An 11,169-nucleotide genomic window follows, 5' to 3' on the forward strand; every position below is an offset into this window, starting at 1 on the left:
ATTAACTCAAACAAGTCAATGGCCTTTCTGTACACAAAGGATAAACAGGCTGAGAAAGAAATTAGGGAAACAACACCCTTCTCAATAGTCACAAATAATATAAAATACCTTGGCGTGACTCTAACTAAGGAAGTGAAAGATCTGTATGATAAGAACTTCAAGTCTCTAAAGAAAGAAATTAAAGAATATCTCAGAAGATGGAAAGATCTCCCATGCTTATGGATTGGCAGGATCAACATTGTAAAAATGGCTCTCTTGCCCAAAGCAATCTACATATTCAATGCAATCCCCATCAAAATTCCAACTCAATTCTTCAACGAATTAGAAAGGGCAATGGGCAGATTCATCTGGAATAACAAAAAAACCTAGCAAAAACTTTTCTCAAGGATAAAAGAACCTCTGGTGGAATCACCATGCTAAAACTGTAATATAGAGCAATTGTGGTAAAAACTGCATGGTACTGGTATAGTGACAGACAAGTAGACCAATGGAACAGAATTGAAGACCCAGAGATGAACCCACACACCTATGGTCACTTGATCTTTGACAAGGGAGCTAAAATCATCCAGTGGAAATAAGACAGCATTTTCAACAATTGGTGCTGGCACAACTGGCGGTTATCATGTAGAATAATGCGAATTGATCCATTTCTATCTCCTTGTACTAAGGTCAAATCTAAGTGGATTAAGGAACTCCACATAAAACCAGAGACACTGAAACTTATAGAGGAGAAAGTAGGGAAAAGCCTCGAAGACATGGGTACAGGGGAAAAATTCCTGAATAGAACAGCAATGGCTTGTGCTGTAAGATCGAGAATTGATAAATGGGACCTCATAAAATTGCAAAGCTTCTGCAAAGCAAAAGACACCGTCAATAAGACAAAAAGGCCCCCAACAGATTGGGAAAGGATCTTTACCTATCCCAAATCGGATAGGGGACTAATATCCAATATATATAAAGAACTAAAGAAGGTGGACTCCAGAAAATCAAATAACCCCATTTAAAAATGGGGCTCAGAGCTGAACAAAGAATTCTCACCTGAGGAATACCAAATGGCTGAGGAGCACCTGAAAAAATGTTCAGCATCCTTAATCATCAGGGAAATGCAAATCAAAACAACCCTGAGATTCCACTTCACTCCAGTCAGAATGGCTAAGATCAAAAACTCAGGTGACAGCAGATGCTGGAGAGGATGTGGAGAAAGGGGAACACTCCTCCATTGTTGGTGGGATTGCAAGCTTTTTTTTTCCATTTTTTATTAGGTATTTAGCTCATTTACATTTCCAATGCTATACCAAAAGTCCCCCATACCCACCCACCCCCACTCCCCTACCCACCCACTCCCCCTTTTTGGCCCTGGCGTTCCCCTGTACTGGGGCATATAAAGTTTGCATGTCCAATGGGCCTCTCTTTCCAGTGATGGCCGACTAGGCCATCTTTTGATACATATGCAGCTAGAGTCAAGAGCTCCGGGGTACTGGTTAGTTCATAATGTTGTTCCACCTATAGGGTTGCAGATCCCTTTAGCTCCTTGGCTACTTTCTCTAGCTCCTCCATTGGGAGCCCTGTGATCCATCCATTAGCTGACTGTGAGCATCCACTTCTGTGTTTGCTAGGCCTGGCATAGTCTCACAAGAGACAGCTACATCTGGGTCCTTTTGATAAAATCTTGCTAGTGTATGCAATGGTGTCAGCGTTTGGATGCTGATTATGGGGTGGATCCCTGGATATGGCGGTCTCTACATGGTCCATCCTTTCATCTCAGTTCCAAACTTTGTCTCTGTAACTCCTTCCATGGGTGTTTTGTTCCCACTTCTAAGGAGGGGCATAGTGTCCACACTTCAGTCTTCATTCTTCTTGAGTTTCATGTGTTTAGCAAATTATATCTTATATCTTGGGTATCCTAGGTTTGGGGCTAATATCCACTTATCAGTGAGTACATATTGTGTGAGTTCCTTTGTGAATGTGTTACCTCACTCAGGATGATGCCCTCCAGGTCCATCCATTTGCCTAGGAATTTCATAAATTCATTCTTTTTAATAGCTGAGTAGTACTCCATTGTGTAGATGTACCACATTTTCTGTATCCATTCCTCTGTTGAGGGGCATCTGGGTTCTTTCCAGCTTCTGGCTATTATAAATAAGGCTGCTATGAACATAGTGGAGCATGTGTCCTTCTTACCAGTTGGGGCATCTTTTGGATATATGCCCAGGAGAGGTATTGCGGGATCCTCCTGTAGTACTATGTCCAATTTTCTGAGGAACCGCCAGACTGATTTCCAGAATGGTTGTACAAGCTTGCAATCCCACCAACAATGGAGGAGTGTTCCTCTTTCTCCACATCCACGCCAGCATCTGCTGTCACCTGAATTTTTGATCTTAGCCATTCTGACTGGTGTGAGGTGGAATCTCAGGGTTGTTTTGATTTGCATTTCCCTGATGATTAAGGATGTTGAACATTTTTTCAGGTGCTTCTCTGCCATTCGGTATTCCTCAGGTGAGAATTCTTTGTTCAGTTCTGAGCCCCATTTTTTAATGGGGTTATTTGATTTTCTGAAGCCCACCTTCGGATTGCAAGCTTTTACAACCACTCTGGAAATCAGTCTGGCGATTCCTCAGAAAATTGGACATAGTACTACCGGAGGATCCCGCAATACCTCTCCTGGGCATATATCCAGAAGATGTCCCAACTGGTAAGAAGGACACATGCTCCACTATGTTCATAGCAGCCTTATTTATAACCATCTAGTGATTGCCATATGCAGGGATCCATCCCATAATCAGCTTCCAAACGCTGACAGCATTGCACACACTAGCAAAATTTTGCTGAAAGGACCCAGATATAGCTCTCTCTTGTGAGACTATGCCGGGGCCTAGCAAATACAGAAGTGGATAATCACAGTCAGCTATTGGATGGGTCACACGGCCCCCAATGCAGTGTGATATTACCCAAGGAGCTAAAGGGAACTGCAACCCTATAGGTGGAACAACAATATGAACTAACCAGTACCCCTGAGCTTTTGACTCTAGCTGCATATGCATCAAAAGATGGCCTAGTCGGCCATCACTGCAAAGAGAGGCCCATTGGACTTGCCAACTTTAGATGCCCCAGTACAGGGGAACGCCAGGGCCAAAAAGGGGGAGTGGGTGGATAGGGGATTGGTGGGTGGGTATGGGGGACCTTTGGGATAGCATTGAAAATGTAAACGAGGAAAATACCTAATTAAAAAAAAAAGAAAAAAGATTCACATCAATCTCCACCTGTATAAGCACACACACACACACACAAAACCAACAAACAGATTTTTTTCCTCCCCTCTCATTCTCCATTCTTCATCAATTTCCTCTGAAGAATACATTTTAAAAGGGCCACAAATAGACAGACTTAAGACACTTGTCTTGGCCAAAAGGCTACAGGGCAGCAATCCCAAGATCGGATATTAACTTTTCCTCCCAGAAGGCTGCAGCCTTATGTAAATCTTTATGTTCTGCTTGACATAGGACTTGACAAAGCCGGTTGAAAAGACCCCCAGGGAGTTCCCACCAAACCATCAGAGGCCTTCTCACAGACTCCAAGAGAAACTAAGGTTGGTGGGAATGCAGTTCAGTAGGTGAGTGCTTGCCTAGAACACACAAAGCTGAGCCTCAGCAGGATGAGGATGGGGAGGGGAGTGTTGGCCACAAAGGCTGAAGCATCCAGGACGAGAGAGCACAAATGGATGCGAACAGGCACTGAAAGCCTCTGAGAGTAGAGCAATCGTCTTGTATATAAAACCCGTGGATTTCTCCACCCATTCCTCTGTAGAAAAGTTTCCAGCTCAAAGGCAGGAGAAAGCACCAGAAAGTCCTTCAGTCCTTTCTGAGGCTGTCAGGAAAAAACACACGGAGGTTGTACCAGTCCTTAGACCTACCAGGGTGCTCCTTGTTCTTACATATCTAACTCAAAGCATGTACCCACGGTGTCAGACCACATAATGTCAAAGGGGTGACAATCCAAGGTTCTGCCTGCAACTAGCCACTGTCTGGGGAAGGGATTTATTATTGCCAGGTCTGAAATGAGTCTTGATAACACAGACCATGCAGCCAGACCCAGCCCTCTCTAGGCCCATGTACTGGCTAGTTTTGTGTCAACTTGACACAGCTGGAGTTATCACAGAGAAAGGAGCTTCAATTGAGGAAATGCCTCCATGAGATCCAAATGTAAGGCATTTCCTCAATTAGTGATCAAGGGGGAAAGGCCCCTTGTGGGTGGGACCATCTCTGGGCTGACAGTCTTGGCTTCTATAAGAGAGCAGGCTGAGCAAGCCAGGGAAAGCAAGCCAGTAAGAACATCCCTCCATGGCCTCTGCATCAGCTCCTGCTTTCTGACCTGCTTGAGTTCCAGTCCTGACTTCCTTGGTGATGAACAACAGCATGCAAGTGTAAGCCGAATAAACCCTTTCCTCCCCAACTTGCTTCTTGGTCATGATGTTTGTGCAGGAATAGAAAACCTGACTAAGACAAATTGGTACCAGCATAGTGGGGTATTCCTGTGACAACCTGACTACGTTTTGGGGAGGACTGTGGAAGGACTTTGGAACTTTGGGCCAGAATATCCATTTGGTGTTAAGAGCTTTGTGGGATGTTGTGTAGGAGCTTGGAAGATAATGTTGAGAACAGTGCAGAAGATGGAGGCCTAGCTTGTGAAATTTCAGAGGGAAGATTAAAGACTCTTATCAGGGTCATTGCTATTTTGATTGGAAGATTCTGTGGTTCTGGTTAGCTGGGGCTGAAGAATCAGCTTTGATTAACAAGATACCAGAACTACTAAAGCAAAAACTTTGCATTACTGGGACTATTGATGGTGGTTAGCTGGAGTTAAGAAATTAGCGGTGATTAAGAAGAGACCAGCATCATTGAGGTGACATCTTCTGGGAAGTGTTTTCTGAGAGCACAGAGGCTGTGTTTCAGAGATAGCCAAGGTTGTACCTTGTGCTACAGTGAGACTTGGTAATGTGTAAGAGTCACCCAGGTGGTACTGGTTTTGAAGGCATGAAGGGGTCATGCAGAGAAGCTGAGGCTCGGCACTGTGAGAGGCCATGGAAGGCCATTGGTGAAGGTGCAGCCTCAGTTGCAATTGACGGCCCAGGACTGAAGGGGTCATGCAGTGTTTTGGAGATGTCAGTACCATGAGATGACTACCAATAGCAGCAGCAGTGGAGTACAGGCATCTGGAGCCTAGAGGACAATGAGTGTGTGCTACAAAGGGCATGGCTGGAGAAGTGACCCAAGCCCTTGGGGGAGCCCAGAATATCGTGAGTTGGATCCCAGACATTGGACGGTTGGAGATTGATTTTTGCTTTTGATTGTGACTGTGCCCTGATATTTTTCCCTCTTAAAGGAAGAAACTATTTAGTGGAGCCCACAGTTAAGAGACTTTTAATTGTAAAAGATTTTGGATTTTAAAAGAAATGGATATTTTAAAGAGATTGAAATTTTAAGAATATGTAAAGACTGTGGGACATTTAAAGTTATATAGATCTTGGAGATGAATAAGAATGTAAGGGTTGAGGCTTACTAGTGATGTGTTTGTGTGTCAAGTTGACAAGGGGTCAATTGTACTGGCTAGTTTTGTGGAAACTTGACAAAGCTGGAGTTATCACAGAGAAAGGAGCTTCAATTGAGGAAATGCCTCCATGAGATCCAAATGTAAGGCATTTCCTCAATTAGTGATCAAGGGGGAAAGGCCCCTTGTGGGTGGGACCATCTCTGGGCTGACAGTCTTGTCTTCTATAAGAGAGCAGGCTGAGCAAGCCAGGGGAAGCAAGCCAGTAAACAACATCCCTCTATAGCCTCTGCATCAGCTCCTGCTTCTTGACCTGCTTGAGTTCCAGTCCTGACTTCCTTGGTGATGAAGAGCAGTATGGAAGTGTAAGTCGAATAAACCCTTTTCACCCCAACTTGCTTCTTGGTCATGATGTTTGTGCAGGAATAGAAACCCTGACTAAGACAGCCCAGCCTCCCCTTCCTTTCTCTCCAATTGTTCATGGACTGTGTGATCGAAGTTTTGGGACTTGGGGAGAGTAGAGAAAGAAAATCTTTTATCCTGCTAAAAGAAAATGTATAGATTAGCCACTGTAAAGCAAACACCACACCGATGTTCAGGCCTATGAGGCTGAGATTTATTGAAAAGTTTAAATACAAACCTTTAAATTGTTACAAAGTTGTATCATTCTGCCTGTCTGTATGAGCCAATATCAAGTAATATTCCTGCATCCGTGGTACCTAATATCAGAATATCAGAAAACTTATCAACTGTCTAGTGGTGACAGCCATCGCCAGCAAGCCAAGTGAACAGATGTGGGCTTCCTGTACGCAGGAGCAAAGCAGGCTCAGTAAAACATTGTGCATACAACACTGATTCTCAAAGCGAAATTCCTGAGCCGAGCTCTGTCTGAAAACATCATTTGTGTGAAAGGGAATCGGACCACTTGCCACCACAACCAGCTTTAGCTTCATGCAGGCACCGTCACGGCAGCCATATTCGCTTCTGGCAAATCAGTGGTTTGTCCCTCCACAGAATGTTTCTCCACAGAAAAGTGACCAGACTACACATTCGGAACCAACAGAGCTCATTGTATTAATCTTCAAGTTTTTTTTTTTTAATTTTTTTAATCAGTGCAAACTGCTTTTCAAGAGTCTACGCTTATTTGGGGGGGGGGGGGGGGCTTGGCCTGAAAAATTTTGTTATTGAGGTCTGATGAAACTGAAGAGAGGATATTTATTCCTGGAGAAGCTGGGATTACACTGGATTTCACTAGGAAGCTAATGCATTAAAACATGAAAATGTTGTTTGGATAGGTAAACACAGGAACTCTGGGCTAGACAGTCCTCTAAGGCAAAGGGATGAGAACTGAGTACTTTGGGTTTTTTTTTTCCTCCTTTGTCTTTGGTTTTCTAGAGACAAAGTCTCGCTTTCTAGATGAACCCTAAGTCCTACAGCAGCCTTCCTGTCTCAACCTCTGGAGAACTAGGATTGTAGGTTTGCACTGCCACATGAAGCTCAGAGCAAGGAGCTTTTCATCGTGTGTTCAGGTCACTGGCAGACTTATTTTTGCTAGCAAACAACAGCTTGAAATGTCCTGTGTGTGCTCACTTGTGTTGGGCAGGAATATAAAAGCAACTGAGTAGCTTGGTCTACTGCAGAAGGTTTGAGGCAATGATTCGGTGAGTGAAGGGCTTGCTACACAAGCATGAGAACCTGAGTTCCTGTCCCTAGAATCAGGGTAAAAATGCCGGCTGGGACAGACACCCCATTCCACCGCATTGGTGAGGGGGAAGGTAGAGACAGGCAGATCCTGGAGGCTCATGGGCCAACCAGTGTAACTGAAATAGCAGGCTCCCTGTTCAGCAAGAGACCCTGTTTCAAAAAGTAAGATGGGAAGTAACTGAGGAAGACACCTTGATGTGAGCCATTACCTCCACACAAGGGCCAGAACACAGCCCACACACACTTAGGCACATATATGCACAGCACATATGCACCGAAAACAACTGTAAAAGGTAAACAAAAGGATCACAGAGACACTTAAAAGGCATCACTGGTTGTGGACGCTTGCTAGTCAGTCACAATGAAGCATAAGACAGCTAGCGTGCTTCTTATTAACCAGAGAGCAATGTACACCTTCGACGTCATCATTTTCTTGCACATAAAAAATACAAATGACCTAGGCAAGGAAAACACAAGGATTTTACAGAAATTAAGCAAACACCTGTTTTTTTTTTTCCCCCCTCTATTGAAGGGGAAGTATTCAAGTCCAGCATTCACTGGTATTTCTTCATTAGACTGATTATTTCATCATACAGTTTCCAGGGGGCATCCAAACCCCAGATAAAATCCAGATGGTCCCACTCAGGAATGTTCTTGTGATACACCAACTTGGGGATTTGAGTCAGTAAGATAGTGATGTCATTGATGTCTGCCAGCCAGTCCCGGCCCCCGCTCCACAAAGCAGTGGGTAGACGCATGTTTTTTATGTTGTACGAGGGAGGAAAACTCTACAAGAGGAAAAAAAAAAAAAAAGAGTCATAGAAAGCTTTGCAATTATTCCTGTTAAATTTTTTTTTATTTTAATAAATGAAATCTCCATGGAAAAACAAATGTCTAGTAAGTTTGATTTGAAAGTAAAAATTTAATTTAAAAAACAAACAAACATGTTTTAAGAATTGCTTCCATTATGTTTTTCAGGTAGTCGTTACAAGGAGTAGAACTGTGCGGTTTTTTCCTCTTTGCTGCACTATAGGGACCACTTAATCCCCAGTGAGCATCACGGTTTCCCCCAGATGTGGAGTCAAGGCAGTAGAGCCAACTGAACAGGGAGGCACTGTGGGCTCATCTCTTCATGCCCTCTGAATGCAAGAGAAACCACACAACTCCTCCATGCCTCCATTTCCTGATCTTTCAGCCCCCCCCCCCCCACACACACACACACATGCAAGGGCTAGTTCAAGAATTAGGAAAAGCAGAGAGAAAGGTTCTCACGCTTTAGGAAACGCAGTGATCAAAAATGGAAATGTTACTTAATGGAAAAGGCTTTAAGGCCATGTAATATGCCTGAGGTCTCACATCTAGCAAGCTGGCAGCTGCCTGAAGGCTCTTTGGTTCTAAGGAGTGTGTTTATGATCCTACTGAATCACAACGACCCCTTATGGACAGCCTAAAGGATGGAGACAGGAGGCCTGGGCCATACCACCACTGACAGATCTGGGAAGATCTGAGTGGACTGAGAGAAAACTTCATAACCAGGCAATTCTGCCGAGAATATTCCCCCAGCAGCTGGGCTCACCTGAGTTCTGGAAGCCTAGGCTGGCTTCGGTGATGGAAGCATATTTGAAAATTCTTACCTGGTTGTAATGAAAATAATTCTTTTCACTGCTTCCCCAGTCAAAAGCTTGAAGCTTACGGTATTTAAAAACCTAAAAAATAAAATTTGGAGGAAAAAAAAAACTTAGCAGAGATGAAATTTATAAAATAATATAAGAGGTTACTAGGGCCGGGCGGTGGTGGCGCACACCTTTAATCCTAGCACTTGGGAGGCAGAGGCAGGCGGATTTCTGGGTTCGAGGCCAGCCTGGTCCACAGAGTGAGTTCTAGGACAGCCAGGGCTACACAGAGAAACCCTGTCTCAAAAAACCAAAAACAAAACAAAAAAAAGAGGTTACTAGGTTAATTATATGCTCAGAAATCAAGTTACTCCCTAATCCAGGTCTATTTATCATTTCCGAATAATTATTTAAGGTACATTTAAAACTGTACTATGGCTTCCTTTACCACATGACTGAATTTCTGACTGAATGGCTAGAAAAGTAGCTATGACCAGAAGGATTGCCCCTATGAGATGGACTTTATCTGTGTGGAGGTTTTCCGCTAACATTTGCTTCTTGGGCTTTTTTTGCAAAGAGTTAGTGATTTTATTTGGAGATGGCCATGTACACTAACGGTTAACTGGGAGCAAGTAAAGTTGTATCGCCAAGTGACTCTATAATTATCATGGTTTGCATTCAGCATGTCCTCTGATGTTCTCACAACAATGAAATCAGTGACATGTGTGCAGCATTCAGTTTACCACTCTCACACATCACGCACTCGGATAAAGCACTAGGGGTCTAGCTTGGAACTTAGCCTGAGCTCACGTGCTCAGCTAGCAGCACTACAGTGGATGGCATCAGAATGATATGAGGTCAGAATAATATGTAGATCCTAGGAACAGGCCTCCAGAATTCAGATCCTGGATAGATGTGGGATAGGCTCAGGACTCTATTTCTATCTGTGTCCTCAGTGGCAGTGGCCAGCATGGTAAAGCCAGATGAGGATAGGACTCTTCCAAGAGAAACAAGGACCCAGGCTCTGGGCAGGACTGGAGATTGGGGGTGTGGAGAGGCAAGAATAGGTTTGGCTGGGGAACAAGAGGATAAGATAGTCAGATTCAGATTGGAGGATGCTACGATTGCCAATTTGACTAAATTTGGAATCAATTAAGAGACATCTCTAGGCATGGCTGTGTCTATGAGGGTGTTCCCAGGCAGATATATCTGAGGAGGACGGAAGATCTAGCCTTCATGGTCATGTGTGGCATCCCATGGACTAGGGTCCTGGACTAAATTTTAAAAAACAAAAACATAAACAACCTTGGAACATGAGCTGAGCACCTGCCTCATTTCCTGGGGCCATCTGACTCCTGGAATCAAGGCTCAGTGGGAGAGCCCAGCAGGAGGGCAGTAACAAGAAAACACTAGGAAATAGCTGTGCAGAGTAACCCCTGTGTGGACAGAGGGACATCACAGTGAGCAGAAGGGCAAAAGGCAAAGGGCTGTCTCCACTGAGCTGTGGATTTGGAAATGCTGAAATCACACTGGCTAGAGATCGATGCTATTGGCCCTCAGCCTGCAGACTTTGACCAAGATCAGCTGATTACAGGGGCCAGAACCAGAGCAGACAGTTGGACTACAGCCAGTTCAGCTGCTCTCATCCAAACTCAGTGCTCCTGGGGGGCCCAGGGACACTGAGAATGAAATAAGACCCTTCTGTGACAATGACATAGCATGGCCTCAGGGCAGCCACAATCTCAACATGGTCAAGGGCCTCTGAAAGGCCAGGCTGGGACATCTTTGAGAATGGGGCCCTTTTGAAGACATGTCCAAATAGCGAGGTAAAATATTCACACATGTTGGGGGAATTTTAGGATGAGGACTTGTGAAGAAAACACGTGATCATAAAAGAAATAGAGTAGAGAAGAAGGACATGGTGAATCTCATTGCCTTCCAGGGTTTAAGGCATCTTCTAAGTGGTGAATGTGAGCTGAAACCATGGCACAGACGGCGTGCATTCTGGGGCCCCTGCTCCAAGCCACAGCAAGCTCTGTCACCTGACACTTAGCTTTCCTGACACAATAATAAGCTAAGAGGTAGCTCCTTAAGAGAAGCTTTCGAGAGGGCAGCTCACACCACACTTCTGCAGACAAGGCTCCAACCCCCCTCAGAGACCTGCACACCTGGCTAGTGGAAGAGGCCGATGGCAGAGTTTCTAAAAATACAGATCCCTGTGAATGAAAAGGACTGAACTACTGATAAATAGGACATGGATCGTCTCAAAAGCAATTATGTTGAGAAAAGCAGCCAGACAAACAGCAAA

At 44.3% G+C, this 11,169-nt stretch overlaps 1 protein-coding gene across 2 annotated transcripts in view; it reads right to left on the reverse strand.

Annotated features, from left to right (window-relative positions):
* Positions 1-6,138: 6,138 nt before the first annotated feature.
* Positions 6,139-11,169, reverse strand: part of Lipa (lysosomal acid lipase A) — a 35,159-nt gene continuing 30,128 nt past the window's right edge. For both annotated transcript variants that reach the window (NM_001111100.1, NM_021460.3), the window contains exons 9-10: positions 8,883-8,954; positions 6,139-8,036 (exon numbers count right to left, since the gene is read on the reverse strand). In NM_001111100.1, coding sequence (NP_001104570.1) covers positions 7,803-8,036; positions 8,883-8,954 — 306 coding nt within the window. In that variant the 3' untranslated portion in view covers positions 6,139-7,802. The remainder of the gene's footprint in view (positions 8,037-8,882; positions 8,955-11,169) is intronic.

The sequence above is a fragment of the Mus musculus genome, chromosome 19 (genome assembly GCF_000001635.26).
Source record: "Mus musculus strain C57BL/6J chromosome 19, GRCm38.p6 C57BL/6J".
Taxonomy (NCBI): domain Eukaryota; kingdom Metazoa; phylum Chordata; class Mammalia; order Rodentia; family Muridae; genus Mus; species Mus musculus.